This window comes from Ruditapes philippinarum, unplaced genomic scaffold (assembly GCF_026571515.1).
Source record: "Ruditapes philippinarum isolate M1 unplaced genomic scaffold, ASM2657151v2 ctg3791_1_1_1_1, whole genome shotgun sequence".
Lineage (NCBI taxonomy): Eukaryota > Metazoa > Mollusca > Bivalvia > Venerida > Veneridae > Ruditapes > Ruditapes philippinarum.
Window position 1 is genome coordinate 162921 of NW_026866471.1, and position 23318 is coordinate 186238.

Consider the following 23318-nt stretch of genomic DNA (forward strand, 5'->3'; position numbering starts at 1 on the left):
CAAAGATACATAAAATTAGTAACAGTAATTGATCCTAACTTTGAACACAATGAGACCTAAGATTATTTTACAATTCAAATCAAAGTATTTTCAAAACTCAAACTTTTGGGTGTCCATGGCTGAGGTCAAAGACTTCAAACCATGAGACCTTCAATGCTGTGGCTTCAAGTCCTACCAGAGCCTTGGATTCTTTCCTGTCAGGAAGCTATCCAGCTAGCTTACAGAACATTGGTGGCTCTACTCAGGTTCTACTCAGGTGCCCGCTTACACCTGAAATAATGCATAAAGGGGCACCTGAGGTCTTCCTGACCACCAGTCTAACTGGAAAGTTGCCATATGACTTGTATAGTGTTGGTGCAATGAAAAATCCAACCAAAAAAAACAACAAACAAAATTCTAATAACATATTCTAAGATCATGCAAAGTTCAAAATTCTATCCAGAAGTTTTCAATCAGCTATGTCAATATGTAACCTAAGTATATGCCTTTAACTATAAGCAAGAAGAAAGTGTAGATATTATAAATTATGCTTTTATTTTAAATCAGCAAATCCAGGATACTGACAGATGAACAAGACACGGAAACTTGCATAACAGAAATCCTTGTGGTTTGAGGAGTGTTTGCGAAAAAGATTTTATCCTAGAAATTATATTTCATAATAATGCCGCTCATTAATTTAATAAATATTTTGATTTCTTCAAGAAGAAAGTTCTACATTTAATGGAGAAGTACCTGAAGACCCTTTCCAATTAATTTTGTTTTTTAACTTTTTAAAGGATTTGTCTCAGAAAATCACATAATTAAAGTAAACATTTGCAGATTTGTGTTGATGTTTTTTTAACATTATTTCTCAAGTTTTTCAAAGGTGTGTATTATACTGTGTATAAAAAGTACTTTGAACACAGCATGTATTTTGCAACAAAAGAAAGAAGTACCATAATTTTCTCACTTAATAATGAAATATTATATGAATTCATCCTGTATTGTGAACTGTATAGTAGATTTTGTAACATACAGAATGGTCATTATATTGTGACAATGCAACACAATTATTCCTGACAGATCATGGAAATGTTAAACTTATCAGCATCTCAATGCAGTATCTCACCAATATAATATAAATTATTTATATGAAAATAATTTCCTTTATTTAGCTTGAGAAATAAATTGTTTCCTTCCGTTACATTGTAACGTTTCGCTTATTTTTATAAGTCAGGTTCCCGTTATAGTTAGCGCATAGAATAGGTATAATTTCATTTAGATGGGTTAACGCGTTTGCACGAAAATCCCGTGCAACATTCCCAGTACAACATTCTCAGTTAGCTAGCTATAGTCGGACACGACAACAACGTTGAGAGATTTAAAATTGACAGCTAAAATAGATTTAAGATATCAGCAATGCCACGAGTGTAGAGGCGTAAGGAGAGCTATGGGTCGTAGAGGAGCGCCGAGTCAGGGCAGAGTTGTGAATCAGGAGCGGCCTACAAATGATAGACCTGTTACAAGGGGGCGCAAACGAAATGCAGATGAAGCGAATGGCGCAGAAGCGGAACACGTGGAAGCACGTGGCTTGAGCAGACCAGAGTCGGAAGACGTCGGAATGGACAGCAGATTCTTGCAAGATAATGCTGTTAGTCAAGTTCAGGAATTTGGCGCCAGAAGCAGATTTAGACCCGTGCCCAGTACCGTCTTTTCTTTGGAATATCTTCGATCAAGAGCGGGGCAACTTCTTTCAAATGGGATCGCAACTAATACCTCCTTAACCTATCAAACAGCATACAGGTCGTTCGAAAAGTTTAGACACCTGTACAACTTAACGGTCAAATGGCCAATCCCAAATCAGCACGTAATATTATATACGACTTATTGCTTTGAAAAAGGAATGTCGCCCAAAACAATTACGACTTATATAGCGGGCCTGAATTATTTTCATAAACTAAGGGGCTATAATGACATTTCAAATGAATTTATCATCAGTAAACTTTTAGAGGGTTGCCATAGGAACCGCGTTACATTTGATTGCAGGGCTCCACTTACACTGCCTAACTTAGCTGTTATTTGTGAGAGCCTTCCACAAGTTTGCTTTAATAGTTATGAATCTAAATTGTTTACTTCTTTGTTTACATTGGCATACTTCGGCTTATTTAGGGTAAGCGAGCTAGTCGCTTCATATAAAGGTCAAGAAACTGGCCCACTCAGAAATTCGGACGTATCATTCATCAATTCAGATTATGTTATCATCTCTCTTAGAAATTTTAAAACAAATCAAAGAGGAAAGTTAATTACGTTAAAAATACCAAAGGAAACTGGTGCGATTTGCCCAGTGCGTGCATTATTGGACTATGTATTACATAAGCCTCAAAATCAAAAGTTTTTCTTTTGCCACCAGGACGGTGTGCCTGTAACAAAAACACAATTTTGCGCAGTTTTAAAAAAATGTGTTCAGGGGTGCCAACTATCGAATAGTTTCAAATCACATAGCTTTAGGATTGGCAGAGCTTCGGACTTAGCAGCTCAAGGCTATTCGGCAGAGGTGATAATGAAACTTGGTAGATGGACCTCTTCTTGTTATAAATTGTATATCCGGCCATAGTTTGTTTTCGGCCTACAAGTCAGTCTTAACATAATAGATGTTTTGTACATGCCTGGTTCCATATATCATTAATTTTAATATTTGTAGACGTCTGGGTGGTCGGTGACTCAATACCTTATTGGGCAGGAGTACGAGCCGTGACAACAGCAAAGCCCAACCTAAGAATACAGGGCAAGACTATAGCATGGTGGGGTGTAAGAGGTCTAAAATGGGCAGATTTTAGGCATTCAATACAAACACAAGTCCTACTTTCATCACCACCTTCGATCATCATCATACATTTAGGTGGTAATGATTTAACATCTATTTCTCTAATCAAACTAAAAAAGGTTATTGAATCAGACATTACTTACCTCCGTGATGCTTTTCCACAGACGACACTTATTTGGGTTGACATATTACCAAGGAGGGTCTGGAGAGGGGCTCTTACTTTGAAACCAATTGAATCAAAGCGGAAAAGGGTTAATCGTCAGGGCAGACAAATTGTTAAACTGTCGGGGAAAAGTGATACTATCTCCCCTGACATTGACACGGAAACAAATTTTTTCCGTGATGACGGGGTACATTAAAATGCCGTTGGCTTGGAGTTTTACCTTTTCCATTTAAAGGAATCAATTATTAAAAACATGTAATACTCGCTATAATTTGGGGGATAAATTAAAATTTATTGTGGCGTAAAATTATATCGATTGAGGGATGATCAGGCGTACAGTTCTTTGCATAGCAGTTGTTGAGGTTATTTTGGCACAGTAATTAGTACCTCTTTCGCACATTCACAAGTCTAACTGCGTGTTCATAGTTTTTCTTCTCTTCACGTTGGTAGTGGTTTCCATTACGTTACCGTGGGGAGCTGAGATCTATGATCATGTAGTTGGATAGACTCTAGAGGTAATGCGTTGGTGTGTAGCTATTTGCTGGCTTGAGTTGCTCAAAGCCATTGCGTTGCATTAGTTTTATTTAGCTTGGGTTTGCTTCAAATCTTTGCATTGCATTTTTGTGTTTATAAAGTTTTGGTATTGCAACTTGCTGATAACGCCTGATCACCTTCGATTGATATAACTTCTTGTGGTAGGAGCATCTAAGCCTTAACCTACCATAAGTGAGCGGCCAATACACGCCAGCCTTATATAAATACTTAATGATCAATTATTTGATATATCGTGTCATGTGAATTTTATATAAGCAGATGCGTCGTGAAATAAAAACTGAGAATGTTGTATGTTCTTTATTATTTTTTTGAATAGTCTTAAATAATATAAATTATTTATATGAAAATAATTTCCTTTATTTAGCTTGAGAAATAAATTGTTTCCTTCCGTTACATTGTAACGTTTCGCTTATTTTTATAAGTCAGGTTCCCGTTATAGTTAGCGCATAGAATAGGTATAATTTCATTAGATGGGTTAACGCGTTGCACGAAAATCCCGTGCAACATTCCCAGTACAACATTCTCAGTTAGCTAGCTATAGTCGACACGACAACAACGTTGAGAGATTTAAAATTGCCCGCCCGCCACACCCCATGAGGTTATTAATTATGCTGCCATATTATTTAATAAATACCTCAAATAAGAATTTGTACATATTTTACCATGTTAATGCTGGTTGTTTTGTTGCAAGATTTTTCGGCTTTAAGTTTCTATTGCAGGCCTTTTTGCTTGAAATATGATGGTTGTTCTGACTGGTGCTGTACCAAACTAAGAGTCTTCGCTTCAAGATGTCAAACAGCAAAATATTGACTGACAATTGGATCTCATTCGCGAAACTCTTCACAATATCAGAACTTGTGTATGTGTGCAGTTTTGTGCGCGTTTTTGTAATTCTGTCAGAAGCAGTTATATCATAACGTTATCCTGCAGAGCGAACTTTGGCTAGCACCAGTGATTGTAAATAAAATATAAACAGTTGTTATAGACAATATTTCTAGAATATGTGTTTAATTTCCGGAGCTTTTCAGTCTACGGTCTACGTCATATTTGTACAAAGAATTATGAACTTTGAGTACAAGTTGTTGATTGCATTATATATATTTCATCATTGTCGCTCAGTTTCCGTCATTCGGGGGTGATCAGTTAAATTAAGTTAAATAATAAGTATCAAATTCAAAGGGTAATGTTTTAATAATAGCTTAACCTTCATTGTGGTCGTGAGCACGGTCTTTATCTCTTTCTGTTGGTATTTTGATACGTTACCGGAAGGGGAAGAAGGCCGTGCTTGGGACTCTTATGTAATTACGTATACAATGCAAGGAGTTGTTATTGCCTGTACAGTACTGTATTGCTGTTTAAGTGTTTGCATTTGGTATAACCTTCTAAAACTGCTAATTAAGGTCGACTCGTGTCGCTTCGAGTCACTAAGTCTGGCCCTCATAGTACTTGGTAAGACTTAGATTGCGTTGCATTGCATAGCAGTTGTTGAGGTTATTTTGGCACATTAATTAGTACCTCTTTCGCACATTCACAAGTCTAACTGCGTGTTCATAGTTTTTCTTCTCTTCACGTTGGTAGTGGTTTCCATTACGTTACCGTGGGGAGCTGAGATCTATGATCATGTAGTTGGATAGACTCTAGAGGTAATGCGTTGGTGTGTAGCTATTTGCTGGCTTGAGTTGCTCAAAGCCATTGCGTTGCATTAGTTTTATTTAGCTTGGGTTTGCTTCAAATCTTTGCATTGCATTTTTGTGTTTATAAAGTTTTGGTATTGCAACTTGCTGATAACGCCTGATCACCTTCGATTGATATAACTTCTTGTGGTAGGAGCATCTAAGCCTTAACCTACCATAAGTGAGCGGCCAATACACGCCAGCCTTATATAAATACTTAATGATCAATTATTTGATATATCGTGTCATGTGAATTTTATATAAGCAGATGCGTCGTGAAATAAAAACTGAGAATGTTGTATGTTCTTTATTATTTTTTTGAATAGTCTTAAATAACATACTGCTTCAAAATCATTACTTGTATTCATAATATTATTTACAAACTGAACCTTACAACTTATTAAACTTTGTATTTGACTTCAATACATCAGAAATTACTAAAGAAATGGCAGTAATAAATATGCAACCATATTTACAAATTCTTGATTTTACTTGAATGAAATATTCTGAAGCATGCAAGCCTTTTAACCTTTTTGCCTGCCAGTGGCACCATGCGACCCAGATCAGACTGCATGGTTTAACACTGTTTACTACATAATCAGTCAGTTATAGTTTTTGAAATTTTCTCTAAAAATGTCCAGATTGAAAGATATATAGCATGGTAAGGGTCAAAGAATATAATTGAGCCGCGTCACGACAAAACCAACGTAATGTGTTTCCGACCAGCATGGATCCAGACCAGCCTGCGCCTCCGTGCAGTCTGATCAGGGTCCATGCTGTTCACTATCAGTTTCTCTCCTTGTTATAGGGTTTGTAAGCGAACAGCATGGATCCTGATCAGACTTTGCTGGTCGCAAACCCATTATGTTGGTTTTGTTGTGACGCAGCTCAATTATGTATTTTGAAAGTATTGAAATAATGCTCAACATTTAAAAAGCATCAATTTTGGAAACCTTACAGTCAGTAGATAGATCTTATAAAGTCATTAATTTTTCTTCTGTCTAATAATACTGAATTAAATTCTACATATCACACTTTCCTGACATTTGATCAATCAATACAGTATTCTCTTGGTGATTTTTTTTTTCAAAACTAATAGATAGTAATTACAAAACAAAATATCTAGAATTTTTTGGCACTCCTCATCAAATATGGTTGTCTACACGCAAAACATCCAGACTTTGTTGTCTGTCTTTATTCTCCCCAAGTGATTTTAGTAATTTAGTTACATGACACAAAATTATTTACAGTTTACTGTACCGGTAAGTAAATGTGAATGTTTAATTGTGCCAAGCATTGAATTTACCTCCAATATTCAAGAAACAAGGCATCACTCAAAAATTAGTCCTCATTTTGATCACTTGTAGTCCACTTGTCCACTTGTATAAAAGATTATTTTGAAAATCATTTTAATATTTGAGGGGGATATTAGCGTGGAAGTTCCCTTCAAATTTTAAGAATGAGAAAAAAGATTCAACTATATTCAACTGAAATTGAAAGAGAGTGATTTCACCCCTTGATATATTGTAGGACTAAAGTTTGTTTTATTGAAAACATTAAATGGTAGTTGTACGACTGATAGTGTTGATTATAGATTGAAATGTTGTTGCTGTATAAATTTATAATATTTAAATCATTAAGAATTTAAGTCAAATGTTAATCGCATTACATGACAGTCAGTTTGAAGTTTATTTTTTTCTAAATTCTCGAATCTTTTGAAGTTTTCATTCAAGAAACCAGTCTGAGGCCATTTGAGATTTGGATAGAATGAAATCAGCTTTCAGAATAAAACATTTATTTTTTCCTCCATTCTGAAGAAGTTATTGTTTATAAGATTGATTGTCTGCAAGATAAAGCAACATTGACAGAGCTGGGGATGAATGAATTCAATTTCCTTGAGTGGAAATTCTAAATTTTCTAAATTGAATTTTGTGCGTGGGATAGTTACATCTAAATGTTGCAAATGGTTTTTGCTTTTAAATGATATTTTTCTCTATCTTTATGCTAAATATTTGGTGTACTTTAGATAAACAGTTTGATTATATAGTTTAGAAGGCATTTCGTCCGACTTTGAACTTGCTGTTAAGTAGAAAGAATTTTGACAAATATTTCATGATGTACATGAAGTATTCTGATATAATATTTAATTGTGTAACAAGCATCCTGTAATGTTATCTTAGATTAACTTTTAGTACCAACAAAAGGTGACAACAATAATTTGGTCTAATTTAACTTTAATTTTTAACAAGTCAAAACCAAATTGTACATAATTCACTATTGAGATCCTTTACAGTAGAACTTTGAGGAGTTGATTTTCTCTTTTATATTTGAGACCTTATATTATCTATGAGTTGAAGTCCCTATCTGTTGAAGTTTTTACACAAGTCCTTTCAAATGATGACTTTTTCATCAAAATTAATGTAAAAGAAAAATGTACTGTTTCATTTTCTTTTTTAGGTAACAAATTAGTTAGTTTGGGCATTTAATAACTGTTAAAAATCTCATGAAGTTTAACACAAAGTACAGTATTTGTGTTGAAGAGATGGAACTCTTGTATAGTTTCAGTCCAAAAAAATTAACCCCCTGAGTGTATATGAGTAATTGTACTTTTGGCTGAAAGTTGGGAACATCAAACATGTTTTGTTTTCTGCCAGACAGTAATAAACGAAACATCAAATACTGTGCCATGTTATCTATCTATACAAGTAATTATGTCTTTTCTCTGTCAACTTTCATTTCTTTTCTCATCTACTTTATCAAATTGCCCAGCACTTTTACTGTTTTATGTGTAATATTGCAGTATATTGTCAATGGAATTCAGACAATTTTCTGCATCAATTTTCTCTCTAAAAATGCATCTGTATCAAGTGAAGCCGGCAAAAGTTGGCCAATTTGTGAAATTGGTCACACAAAGTAGTGTCTATGTAATTTTTTTGGACAGACTTATTGACTGGTAGTCTATCATTATGACAGACTTATTGACTGGTAGTCTATCATTATTGAATTATATGTCAGCAAAGGCTACATGGCTCAATGCCAATATTACAGTAGAAAATAGCCAATACAAAACAATATTTCACATTAAAATCTATCCCCTTTAAAGGAGACTCCATTAATTTTTTTTTTACCATGACAGGACTGAAAATAATTTTTCGGGATATTATGTTCAATTTGTTGTAGATCTCGACCAGTAACTTTGTGCAAACTTTCTGATGATTCGCACAATCCATTTTTGCCAGAATAATTACTGTAATTGTGAAAAAAGACCCAAAATTCAAAAGCGTAGCAAAGCTTTCCACTCAAATCGGCTATGAATTGCACAAACATACAATTTTCAATTTATTGCTTAATTGCTTTTTTGCATATCTTTCCATTTTAAGTGCCCCAGCTCCTCTATGTTAAGAATTTCAAATTTAATTTGGACCTCAGTGGAGTTCCTTTAAGAGAAGTTAAAAAAAATTCTTTAAATTAATATTGATTTTTTTCTCATGCTTTAAAAAAAAGATTTTAAAACGTGTCATCAACTTGTACTGTTTGTGAAAGTAAATACTTTCCATATAAATGAAAATATATTTTCTAATACTCTAAAATCTTATTGAGTTAAAATGTTTATGTAAAAGAAAGACATTATTGTATCTAGCGGTAAACCTTACATCTTACAAATAAAACCTAGTATTTTATTAAAATCGATAAAATAAGTAATGTTATTTACAGAAAAGTACCAGTACATGTTATTTATACTTAATGAGAATCAACGGTATACTAAATTTCATCAGTAAGATATAGTATCAATGTGGTAATATATTGTAAAGGATATTGAGCAATAGGTTGCAGTTTCATCTTTTATACCCCTATAATTTGGCTTTATGGTATAAAACCAGACAAATAAATAATTTAGATGTCAGCAAATCAATAATTTCAATTCATCTATAAAGTAACAAAAAAAAAAAAAAAATTATGGCAGTAAACCAGCAGAAACTCTTATAATAAACATGTTACATCTATTTTAAACAAACACCATTTTATCCGTTACCATGCTAAATATCTTAATTATTAACATAGACAAAATTATTCATAACTTTTATACAACATTTTGAGCGAATAGCGAACAGTATAGACCAAGGTCAGATTTAACACAGATGTGCTTATAAAGCTTGGTCTGCACTGGTCACACGGGTATATTCAGTTTCTGCAAGCAGGGTAAGATCAAGTTACCTTAAGAGCATCTGATTCCTTTCTATCCATGACCTCTAGAAGTAGAGCAGCTATCATGTTAAAGCCCTGACAATAACCGACCACCTTGTTCCACCTGGCATACGCCAACAATATCCTCTTAAGTAACGCCCTCTCCTCCTCGTTCTCTTCTCCACTAAAACCACTACAGCCTGTTCTATGTAGATCCTTTAATATGTAAGATTATATAACATTAATTATGTTTAATTAAAGGAACTCCACTGAGGTCAAAAGGCCTAAAAACATAAAATTTGAGAATCTTACAAATATCAAGTGAAGCACTTAAAATGGAAAACTTTCCAAAGGATAACAAAGAAATATATTCAGAATTTAATTGAAAAATCGATTTTTGTGCAAAATAAGCCGTATAAGAGTGAAAAGTGTTGTAATGTTTTGTTACTTTTGGGTCTTTTTTCATAATAAAAATGATTATTTTAAAAATACGGGGTGAGTGAATGACCTGATAATTTGCAAAAATATTTCCAGTCCTGTCATGTCAAAAATCTCAGTGGAGTCCCTTTAAGTTGAATCTGTGTAAAATGCCCAGTTTAATGAACTTGTAAACTAGGTTTGCAATATTATACAATACAAACGTCTACGACCAACATTGACCATGAATATAAAATCTTTTCAGTGGACAAAACATAAAAAAGTTCTTATTTCAGTGGACCCACAAATATCATACATGTTTTGACCAAAAAGATATCATTTCTTGAACATGCTATTTCTTTATAAGTTTTGCTGGTAAAAAAAACTTCTTACATATAAAAGTTTCTTAAGAATCTGATTTCTTATTTATTTGATAATTGGTGGATGGAGTACCTCAAAAAGACTCCTGGATTTACAGAATAAATATACATATGAAACTATGATCACTATATGAACACCTGTATAAATATTGGAACATTTAAACTTTGTAATTATTAATATATTAACATTTCATATCAATAATCATATAAATGACTTTTATCATACAAACTGTAAGTTATGAAAGTTGCATGCTCCAGATAGCCAAAATATTTCAACAAAATCAAACCTGAGAAAAATGTACTAAGATTTTAGGAAAAGTAAAAAGATTCAAGATTTAAGTAATCATTTATAGGTTATGTGAGATTAACAACTAATTTTTCACTATTTATAACCATATTTCTACTGTGTTACAAAACGCAGTAAAGGTTATTTTGAATTTTTTGACCACATTCTGGTAATTTAAGTGGGTTAAGAGTGCTCTTTGTAATGTCTTAATTGCTTTCTTTTGGTTCCTTCACAATATTTTACTTCTAAATATATTTTTAAAGATTTGATGAAATTTTACATGAATCTGGAGGCGTGCTGCTTTAAGGCATTGCTACCCCACTAATGTAATTACAAAGCAAAGTACATTACACCATTACTTTTTTTCTCAGGTTAACATTTAAATCTTCAAGTTTTTGAACCAACAATTTCAATTAAACTTTCAACGAGACCATCTCATAAACCTTATACTATGCAATTAACAAAACTGCTTCAAGACTCAAGTCAATCCTTACAGGAAATTTAGATGGCAAAAATCAGTAAAATCAATTACTAAATAGTTGGGGATTTTTTTTCTTCTACAACATAAAAACTGTCAGTGTTTGGTTAAACATTTTTTTACAATAAATATTAAAAATTTCACTAACATTTTCTTTTAATATTCTTGTTAAACTAATGAAAGATGGATGTACGTTTTATAACTTAAATGATGTAAAAGTAATAAAGTTTGCATTCAATTTTTCACAGTTACATAGATTCCAGTGAGTATGTAGACTGCTGCACAAATGCACTATTAGAATAGTATAACCATTCTTTATATGATTTTTTATTTTTACTTTATTTCAGAAAAAAAATAGTTTAATGAAGAAATGACATATTAATCAGTACATAAATGTATTTAATATTATAGTAAGCCTGGACATTTTAATAATTCAGTTCTTGCTGTAATATGTCAAGTCTCTATAAATAGATCTCAATTCTTACAATATTTACCTCCCCTGCAAGCCATATTAGGGGTCAATATTCTATATGATATCATTAACAAAATTTGAAGAAATTAAAATGAGCCAGGTCATCCAGTACATCCAAACAGTCAAACAAAATAATTTACAATGCTGGACTAATTTATACCATTTTTACTAATTTCATCCTTCCAAGTAAAAAGCAGGGAAAGTTTTGATGTTAAAATTTCTATTTACTGAAAATTGATGAAAAAAAACCCAGACTGTTTCCTAATAATGTTAAAAACAAAACTTAATACAATTGAGCCGCGTCATGACAAAACCAACATAGTGGGTTTGCCACCAGAATGGATCCAGACCAGCCTGTGCATCCGCGCAGTCTGATCAGGATCCATGCTGTTCGCTATCAGTTTCTCTACTTGTAATAGTTGGCAAGCGAACAGCATGGATCCTGATCAGACTGCGCGGATGCGCAGACTGGTCTGGATCCATGCTGGTCGCAAACGCATTATGTTGGTTCTGTCATGACGCAGCTCAATTAAAACTGCTTTCCATCAATTCTATGAACTAATCATATTTCAAAAAAAATATAAATTAACCTAATGCTCCAGAGAGGACCTGCAATTAAAACTGTTTTGAAAAAGAGGGAAAAAATTGGAAAAAGTAAAACAAAATTCAAGCTTAATAAGTTTTAAGGAATTTTATTCTCTGAAGAGAAAAATTCTTTCATCTTAAGTTTGAAATTAACAAAAGTACATGTAATAGTAAAAACCTCTTTATATAAAAAGCAACACTCAAACATAATCACTTAAATTCATACACTCTTTTTAAAGTTGTGCACTATGTTATTCATGTTTACAAAACCTTTTTGAACTTATCATATTTTCCTCTGTATTTGTATAGCAGTTGACATTTAATGTTCTAATAAAGGTAACATTAGTATCCTTCTGTCTATCATAAAGCAAATTATCAGTAAAAACATGGTGGTATCTTTATATAAAATGAAGTTTCATCAATTTATAAATGGATACCGCATTTGTGGCAAATATCTTAAGTCAAGGACTTTACTTTCAGCATCGAACACCTACACAAGCAACCACATGACATCGTGTGTTTTCATACCTCAGCATGATTTATTTCAATGATTCTATAACAATTCATTGATTTCTAACATTTCTCTTTCAAAACCTTTCATACTTTTTTGCTTTCATTGCTTTTTAAAGGAGACAATTTAAAACTGACCTAAACTGTTATTGGAAATAATTTTTTGTTTCATTTCATGTTCAGATTAATTTGTACTGAGAGACTTTTTGAATTTTACAGTTGGAATAAGAAAACATGCATTATTTCAGACACAATCAAGTTCATAGGTAGAGCCACTGACATTCTGTAAGCTTGTTCGGAAGCTTTTAAAAATATCAAGATAATTCATGACAATATGTTTAATGTGTTTCCAACCCAATCTGTCAACGGGCAAAAAGTTGAGACAACAGCCTTGACCGTGTGACCACAATTAATTTGTTGTTTTTTTTTCTCTAAGTTACAGCCACAATATCTAACAATATCTATATACCTGGTATATATTTTTACAACTGAAAGGAGACCTCAGGTGTTCATCTTCTTTAAAGCCATGAGGAGAACCACTAAACATTTTAATCAGCTTCAAGACAAATCTTCATAATATGAATGAATATGAATGAATTCATAGTTACTGTGGAAATTTCAAACCACAGCTGTCAGGGGCAAATGATTCAGGGTGAGCTACCTTAATCAACACCCATAAACTGAAAGCCACATTAACAATTTAGTTCATACTAATTCATTTTAGTTTGATTGTTTTGGAAGCTAAAAGCTTATTAAAACACTCTCGAACTTGTTCATGGAAAAACTGAGCAATGAGTGTAAAGTTTCTTGGACACAATGGCTTGCCTCTGATGGGGTTTGAACCGATGTGGCCAGCAATCCTTAGATTACTAGTCTATAAATTCATTCATATGCAGAAGATTTCTCTTGAAGCTGATTAAAAAGCTGATTAAAAAGCGTTAACCATTCGGCCACATTAACAATTTGTTTTCAAATATAATATAATGAACTGTCTCTCCAACTCTGCAAGGTAACCTTTATTCCCTTTTCTACCCGTTTTTCAATTCAAGAATAATTTGTTGTTTGCAATTAACCTGTTAAAAATGATAATGGCCTTTTTGAATATTATTATGTCTGTATTGTAAATATTATTGGAATCAATGGTACTATAAACAACCTTAACTGTCAGTGCTTATCAATTATTCAAAAACAAGTAATTTAGTTATTCCTACACATACCATTGTCTGGAGGTGATAGGAATCTATGTTTTTCTCAGAATAAAATATTAACACTTAATTATTTCAACATCTAAACTTTAAAGGCAAAGAATATTAATATTTATTGTATAAAATTATCTCCATGAAAGAGAAAATAATTAGAACTTTATATTTTTCATTGTGAAATGCTTAAAAATTAATCAATATATAGCAAGGCATTGCATGACTAAATCTAATAACTGGGAAAATGAGTTTGTTTAATGTCTAAATGCAATTGTTTTATTAAAATGATGGTTTTAATAGTTTTTGCTTTCCACATAATGAATGTAAAAACGCCTTTAATTCATTTAATCATTTCGGAATAAGTCATAAAAACTGCATCAAAAAACATTTTTAAAACTATAGCCTTTCTCTGCTTTAAGGGTACAATTTCATCATTAATTAAGAAACATTTAAAACAATTATTTTCCATAGCTTAATTAGCTAGCACAAACTCTAAATATGGGGTTTATTGTTTTCTACCAAGTTTAGCTTTGGTTGTTTGGCGTAATGTGGTTCAACTCTCTAAATCCCTGTGGTGATAACGACTGCCTATACCATCAGTTTAGAACCAAGTTGGAAAGCTCTTAATGAATGCGATCAGACTCTGTATAGCTAGATGCTTTATTCTGTACACCAAAATGCTTTATTTTATTATCTGGTATATAAATACCTTTGATTTATAGGCATAACACATATCAGTGTTTTTTGTCCCTGCTTTGGGAATGTTGCCGGTACCGGACAGATTGGGGAAAAAAATCCATTGATTTGACTCAAATTGGGAATTTTACATAAAATGCAAAATATTCATTGGGAATTTCTTTTATCCAGGGAAACATGAAAATTATGCATAATATACACTTTAAAACCATGTATTATTAACTTTAATGATTATTTTTGCTACTTGAGGTTGAAAAAAAAGAAGATAATCATTACAATTGTGCATAAATAATGTTTAGGTGTGAAACACTAAAAGTAATGTGGTTATACTTGGTTTTTATTGTATATCACTTATCAATGGCATTACTGTTTTTGTTTACCTTTAAAGTTGCTGATTTTTGAGGAAATTACATGTATCTGTGATATTTTGGGAATTTATCAGTCATGAATTAAGAAATTTGCTGTCTATTTTCTATTGGGAATTGTGCCGTTTTCCGGTATCAGTTATATAAGGGGGAAAAAAACACTGCATATTAAACATGGTAAAGGTAAGAGGAAATGGAAAATAGTTAAATAAACTAAGTTACAGATGATAAAAGTGATGTTTTGTAATTTCTGTTATCTTAAGCTGAATGGCAGTTACCTTAACAAATGGTAGATCAAGTTTGTTATCATTTATACATTGACAATAAGTAGACCAAAGTTGTTATCAGTTATACCTCAACAATCTATATAGCAAATTTGTTATCAATTTCACTTTACCAAGTTTATTATCAATTTCACTTTACCAAGTTTATTATCAATTTCACTTTACCAAGTTTATTATCAATCTCACTTTACCAAGTTTGTTATCAATTTCACTTTACCAGTTTGTTATCAATCTCACTTTACCAAGTTTGTTATCAATTACACTAACAATTTGTATAACAAATTACAACTATAACAATGGTAGAAAGATCCAGTGTATCATTCAGTTATACCTTGACAATTTGTAGACCAAGTTTGTTGTCATCTGGGTTACTTCTCTCATTGAAAGCAAACCTCACTGTCTTATCCCAGTCAATCTTCATGTCCTTTATATGTTGCTCTGCTAAACCCAACCATACCTGAAATCATACAATCTGGTTATAAGGTCATAATTCCATAAATGTTGTTTATTATATACTTATAAATGAAATATTGAGAAATATTGATGAAATAAAATGGATATTTTCACTTTCTGTATTTTCACTGTAAAAATTTATTTTTCACTGCAGTGAAACATATTTTCTGTATTTTCACTGGTGTCTTGCCGGACTACTTTCTTTAAATTCTGCCAGTACACAGAATTTAAGGGAAAGTGTTTCAAATTTTAATGTCAAAAAAGAGAAAAATGTATATAATAAACAGAAAATTCAAGTTTTTTCTATAAATACACAATTTATTTTCATCTTGTGGCATGAAAATTACCATATTTCACTTGTGGCTACCGCCACTCATGAAATATTTATTTTCATACCACTCGATGAAAATAAATCATGTATTTATAGAAAAAACTTGAATATCCTCTATATAGTTGTATAATTTAAATGAAGGGCTGCCTGACTTTGCTCAATTTCTTTTAATTAAAAATACTGCTGTAAAAAGTGACATGTAATTTCACATTCCAATTTCAACGACCTATTTTAAATGTAATATGTAATGTATTTTTCTGGTATTTGCACAAGATCATTTCAAATTTAAAAACTAACCTTTACATCACTTCCAAGTACCTATTTAAGTAAAAATTTAATGCTGAAGAAATAGAGGACATTTAGCCCTTAATATATTACTTACAAGATATGTATATTTAATAAGCAAATTTTGAATTCTTGATGAGAAAAAAATTATCTAAAGCACTTTTAGTTAATATTTCATCTGGTGCAATTTTACTTCTGTCATAGACAGAATAACAAAGAATGTCATATTTAAACAATGGTTTTCACTAGAGCCCCCAACAGGCCAGCCTTATCTTTGTTTCCTCTCACACAACCCATGCCTGTTTGGGTAAGGTTAAGCCAGGTAGGTAAAATATATTTTCTATCTAAAATATTTTTTTACTGAACATATAATTTATATGGATTTCATAAATTTTTCTTAAGAAATAGTGAATGCTAAGGAACTTTTCAAAGTTATTTGTAACATACATCCAAGTTTGTATAATTACAATGCAAAAACTTTTGAAATTCTCATTGACAGCCAATAAATTTTTGGGGTAGAAGTGATTTTGGTAAGTAGGTAGTGGAAGGGGAAACAAATAATATTCTAATTTAGGTCTCATCCCGATTTTACTATCAAACATACTATTTGTTTCTTTATTTAATACTATAATTAAATTCATTATCATTTGTCTGCCCACAAAGCCAAAGGAGATCATGGGATTTGTAATCCTGACAGGGGTCACTAGTTTGATCCTTGGGTGATGCAAAAATTCTCAGAGGCAATTGACCTCAGACATTTAATCATATTAGATATTTGTCTCTGGCCACTGATAAAGAAATCATGTGGGATTAGTAGTTGGTCATTTGTGGAAATATTGGTAATTACTGTTTAGTTATCTAGGACAGCCTGTTAGGTGGACCGACTATCTAAATGTGATTTAAAATGGTCAAATCTGCATTAAACCAGCCAAACAAACTACAAGTTCATTATCATAAATATAAACCTTTTTCCTGAATTCTGCAGGGATCCCTAGTGGTAACCTAGCAACAGCTTTCATGGCATCCTTCCACTGCTCGAAGGCACTGTCCCCACCTGATGGTTCCACAGAAAACCTCATTCTTGTATCAATACCTGAAGATAAATCAACAATAACAAATAAGACATAGCTGTAACATCATCAAAGAGAAAGAAATAAGCTTTATTTCTATGCTATCAAAATGTAATTAGCAAAATACAGAAATATGTTCTCATAAATATCATTTTATGGAAAGGCAAATCAAGAGAAAAGACTTAATAGATTTATTGATCTCTATATATATTTACTTGATAAGAGATCGAATATTTAAACCCAGCTATAACTTGCTACATAGAACCAAGCAAGCCTGCACAATCAAATAATTCTGGTTGCTTCATTTTTGCTCACATTAATAACAAAGGATCCAATTAGGTAATAGTTAACCCTATCCATACTCTATGATAACAAGGAAAATTTTCAAAGTGTGCAGCAAACAATGCACACTATGATGCTGATCTTGGATTGTACTGGTTACACAAGTTAAGAATTAATCAGTTCAAGGGAAAATAAGTAAGATAAACTGCAATTGATAAATCAATATAAAACTTTTTACAAATTCTGCAGCAGAGAGATTTTACACAAAATACAATTCTTTGATAATATAAAATCCAAAATATAAGTGTAAAATAGAAATTTCTTTTAAATTATGTTTAATACAGCTATTAATTCATGATATACCAGGAATTTGTATTAACAAGAACTGTCGGAGGACAGTAACGCTCGACTATTCGAAAATTTGTCACAAGGGTGTTTCATTGAGTAAAATAATGCTTACCTATATGAATACATAAAATTGTCCGAAAAGGTACAAACTCTTCAAGTTTCAATACATTCCCTTCAGTAGTTATGGAGAGACAAGCTTACATGCAAAAACTTTACCAAGAATTCATGAGTCGAAAAAGGGGCATAATTATGCAAAAAAAGCAAATCAGAGTTATGGGACTTGTGCCAATCATCTTAGATAATCACAGAGAACAAGTGTGTGAAGTTTCAATCAATTCCCTTCAGTAGTTATGGAGATACCAGCTTACATACAAAACTTAACCAAGAATTTCTAAGTCGAAAAAGGGGCATAATTATGAAAAAAAGCAAATCAGAGTTATGGGACTTGTGCCAATCATCTTAGATAATCACAGAGACCAAGTGTGTGAAGTTTTTCAATCCATTCCCTTCAGTAGTTTATGGAGATACCAGCTTACATGCAAAAACTTAACCAAGAATTTCTAAGTCGAAAAAGGGGCATAATTATGTAAAAAAGCAAATCAGAGTTATGGGACTTGTGGCAATTATCTTAAATAATCACAGAGAACAAGTGTGTGAAGTTTCAATCCATTCCCTTCAGTAGTTATGGAGATACCAGCTTACACGCAAAAAACTTAACCAAGAATTTCTAAGTCGAAAAAGGGGCATAATTATGTAAAAAAGCAAATCAGAGTTATGGGACTTGTGCCAATCATCTTAGATAATTACAGAGAACAAGTGTGTGAAGTTTCAATCAATTCCCTTCAGTAGTTATGGAGATAACAGCTTACATACAAAAACTTAACCAAGAATTTCTAAGTCGAAAAAGGGGCATAATTATAAAAAAAAGCAAATCAGAGTTATGGGACTTGTGCCAATCATCTTAGATAATCACAGAGAACAAGTGTGTGAAGTTTCAATCCATTCCCTTCAGTAGTTATGGAGATACCAGCTTACATACAAAAACTTAACCACAGGGACGCCGACGCCGACGCCGACGCCGACAAATGGGTGACTGCATTAGCTCGATTATTCTGCGAATAGTCGAGCTAAAAATGTGTATAAAGATCAACAAACAAATGAGAAATTTTGATTAGCTCACCATTTATATTGTTTATATTATAACTTTGCCCTTTGGTGGCAAACAAAGTACTGAAACATGCCCATCTAGCCTAGCAATAAAATATCTATTTGGAATGATTGATTCAATTCATACCAGACAGTAAGAAAACACTTCTTTATTCCCTCACAGCACATTTTCTTGAAAACAGCACTAACAAACATTTTCTTTTGAACATTTTACAATTTTCCCCATTTATTATTGAACTATGAAATGTAAAATTTCAAGTAATCAATAACCAAGTTTATTTGAGAGATGGCCCTATGCAAAAACATACCAATGCACATACCCAGTAATAAATACATGAGCATAATATTTTCTTGTATTAGGAGTGTATTTATTAGGGATGTCATCTGGAGCCGAAACGGTCATCTGGATATCCGAATCAAACATCCAGATACATCGTTGTTATATTCTTAGTTGGCTGATATGACGTAACCATATTTTCGCGACCTTTTTCAAAGTGTAATATTTCGTTTTACTTCTTTTTTAATTGAATGTTTCGTGTCAAAATTTTTTCGTTTTTGATTTTATTATTTCTATATAGAATATGACTGTTATCGATAAATTTACTGCATATGGTAGATTCTACTTATGTTTAAAATGAAATGAAATTCACCGCCGATTGTCTCAACTCCTAAATTAGTGCTACACAATAACACTCGCTCACATTTGTGAAAACAATATAACACCCGTAAAATATAAATATGTTTCTATTGTTCAATAACACGCATACAATTTACACACGATGACCTTTGACAGGTGTGTAGCCGGCCTTTCAAAAGAATCTGCCAATCTTTGATGTTTACCAGCATGTAGTCCTGGCTGTTTGATTCGAATCATCAAAGAAGTTGCCGAAACTTACACGAATTACACGCATTTTAAGTGTTCATAAGTAAAAAAAAACTGTGAAAAAAATGTTTTTAAAAAATGCACATGTTTGATTAACACTACAGTAAAGGAGAAAGTTATTTTGTCGGATAATTATCATATCAATTTGAATACAAGCTGTGATAATTAACATATTATTATTCGTAAGTGCATTTCTTGATCTGATTAATTTATTTCTACAGATTTTTCATTTTCTCAAAATAAGGAGTCGACGGGTCGGTAAGCCGAAATATATATTAAAAGCCATATTAAATATTTAAATTTGGACATGAGAAATGTAACATCATTGCCGATGACAATCGCGCGGGACTTAGAATCGTTGCCGATGACAATCGCATGGGACTTAGAATATTCATCTTAAATCCTACAAAACATAATTTGTTTGGTGTTTAATATATATTAACATGTGTAATTATTGATTTTTTGTGGTCCGCAGAGATTATGATGTGTATTGTCAAACTAAGGTACAATATACAATATGGTGTCAACACCATGTCTATGTCGATTATTTCAACACATGTTTTTTTATCACATTTTTTCAATATTCTAAAATATTTTTTGCGAACATTCGAATCCGAAAATCAGCTCCGGACACCGAATCGTGATCCGAACGTTCGGATATCCGGAATCCGAATGACATCCCTAGTATTTATAAAGGAATCTGGGCAAGAAATATTTGGTAATCCTTTTTTTTTTATTGACTTTCATCAGCCAAATTTGTTTTCTTTTATTTCTTTTTTACTGTTCCTTTCTGGGTGGTTGCCAGGCCAACAACTGACAACACTATGGCTAAATGTTTTACAGATACAATTAAGTGGTCCTTTGTGCTTTAATTTAAACACAAGCAAGCACTTTAAGACACCAATAATATCTTCTTAAATTTCTCTAAGGACTTAGGCATATCTAAAAATAACCTGCATCTATAACAATTTATGTGAAAATAATATATCTGGACTAAGCATCCCCTAGTAAATTTCAGATAATATTTCAGCATAATTATATACATTTTGTATTTCACATTGACTTGTCAGCTTGTGATGCTAGTATATAATCTATATTGTACTAATTTCTGTTTTCCCCCAAATAAATAAATATTGCGTCATTATAAATTCATTTGTTTATACAAGCTGACAACAATTTATACATGACCATTATAACCTCGACTTAAATTAATTATACTTGTATATATAAATGTATCCAAATGACTGGCTCACTATCTTATGCTTCAAAGCCATTACCTTCACATAAAAAACAAAACGGAATAGGCATAGTTATAGTAAAGGACATCCATTTTCAATTGTTTAGGTGTATGTGTGGACACTAATTACTTCTCCTGATTAAACCTCTTTCACCAGAGGCTCCAAAAATCAATGTTTGTGATGCTGTCAAGCTCTATCATCATTTCATGCCATACCTCACTGTCATGGAAAATGTTAATACTAAAATGAGCTTTTACTTTTGTGTGATTAAGCCAGAAGTTTAGCTTTCCCTCACACACAATCGCTAAATCAATCTTCCATCTTCATACAGTACATGATAATCAATATCCTGATACCAAGAGCATTAAACCCCTTTTAACAGTTATCAACAACGAATTTGGAATTTCTCTAGCATCAACTGGCACTGATCAATATCCCCAAAATTTTGTTTAAATCTAAATCAGCAAGCCTGAATCACTGCTGAACAAAATATAACATAATGATGATCACCACCACATCATCATCATTATCATCATCATCATTATTATCATCACATTATTGTCATCATCATCATCATCATAATCATCATCTTCACCTTTATTATCTACATCATCATCATTTGGATAAAGTTCACCATAACTATTATAGCAATTCTTCAAAATTAATAAGAACCATTCCACAACCATTCATTATGACTTAGCTTATGAACATAATTATTTTATTTAAGCTTGATTTAAAGAGATATGGATGCAAACTTGAACCACTTTACCAGTCTTGAACTATAACTATTGATGGTATCACAATGTACAAACATGTTGTAACACTGGTAGGTCTCAAACTTATGATCCCTGGCTTGAAAGGCAGATACTTTAACCAATATTAATAGGCCATCGCACCCTTTATTATAACTTGATGGCAAATCATGTGGGATGGCAGGTTAACAATCTATCTAATATTAGACCTGACACAGAATGACGAAATGAAGGCTTGGTTACTAAAAATAGATTTTCTTTAAGATTTATAAAATGTTATAGAATGTTATATCTATAGGGGGTTAATTTAAACCAAACAGTACCTATAGTGGGTCTAATAATTTCAGCTGCTTAAATTTGCTGAAATTTTCCTCAGAAACTTTTCTTGATGAAACACAAACTGGCATCCTTCCTAAAGGAGTCTACTTATAAATACCTGATAATAAACATTTATCTTAGAAAACCAAACCGTTTTATTCTTCTCCTACACCGTGAAGATCTATTTTAAATTCAAATTACAGACAGAAAGAAGTGAATGTGGGAGTCTATGGAACAAAATAACCTAACGCCCTCAATAATTCATTGTAATTCAATTCTGACTGCAATAATTCTCAAAGGAAAATTACGCCCCCTATTAATACAAGTGAAATTAAGTATCTGTAATGCATATTTTAATTTAAAATGATATTGTATCAGATTCTTTCCAAGAATTGCAGTATTGGTTTATAAATAATTCATTTCTTGGTATTATGTTATCATGAATTGATATACTGGTGTCTTAAAAGTCACTTGCAAATATGCGTATTAATCTAAATGAAGATCGTAATATTAATTCTTTGCCTACAAGATGGAATGATTTATGGGATAGCTTCTCAATTAATAAAACTAGGATCAGCAACATGTTTTAATATTTTGCTTCCAATCTCATATAATATGGTCAAATTTCAATTAAAAAAACAACAAAAACAAGCTATTTTTGGTAAACTTTAGAAACTGTCTGCAAAAATTGTAACCTATAATACTAGACAATGCTTTAATTTCTGTCAGTACACTAATGAAATATATGCTAGCAGAGCATGAGATGCAAAATCAAATTAAATGGATTCAATAACCTCAAGGTAATCTTAGAAAACAAAGGAGATAGCAAAAACATAAATAAACTATTTGAAGCAGAAAATAAAATTGTGTAGACAGATATTGCTACAATCATTACCATCCATTATCAACTTGTATCAAAAATAATTTTCTGTATCAAAGTTCTATATACCGTAAAATTCCTAATAAACGCCCCTCCCCTAATAAAGGCCCCCCCAGGCCTTTTGATAGGGAAAACAATCTACTCACCAGTGCTGAACTCGTAATTAAAGCCATAATTTTATTCAAATCATTCAGAATCCATAGTATTTTATAGTAAACACAAATATTTATAATATGGACTTTAAAACCTTTACATCTTTA

At 32.1% G+C, this 23318-nt stretch overlaps 1 protein-coding gene across 1 annotated transcript in view; it reads right to left on the reverse strand.

Annotated features, from left to right (window-relative positions):
- Positions 1–17213, reverse strand: part of LOC132732590 (uncharacterized) — a gene marked incomplete at its 5' end in the record, with an annotated part of 46050 nt that extends 28837 nt beyond the window's left edge. The window contains 3 exon segments of the mRNA XM_060719068.1: positions 9410–9595; positions 15383–15508; positions 17086–17213. Of these exon segments, the coding sequence (XP_060575051.1) occupies positions 9410–9595; positions 15383–15508; positions 17086–17213 (440 nt within the window).
- Positions 17214–23318: the final 6105 nt, after the last annotated feature.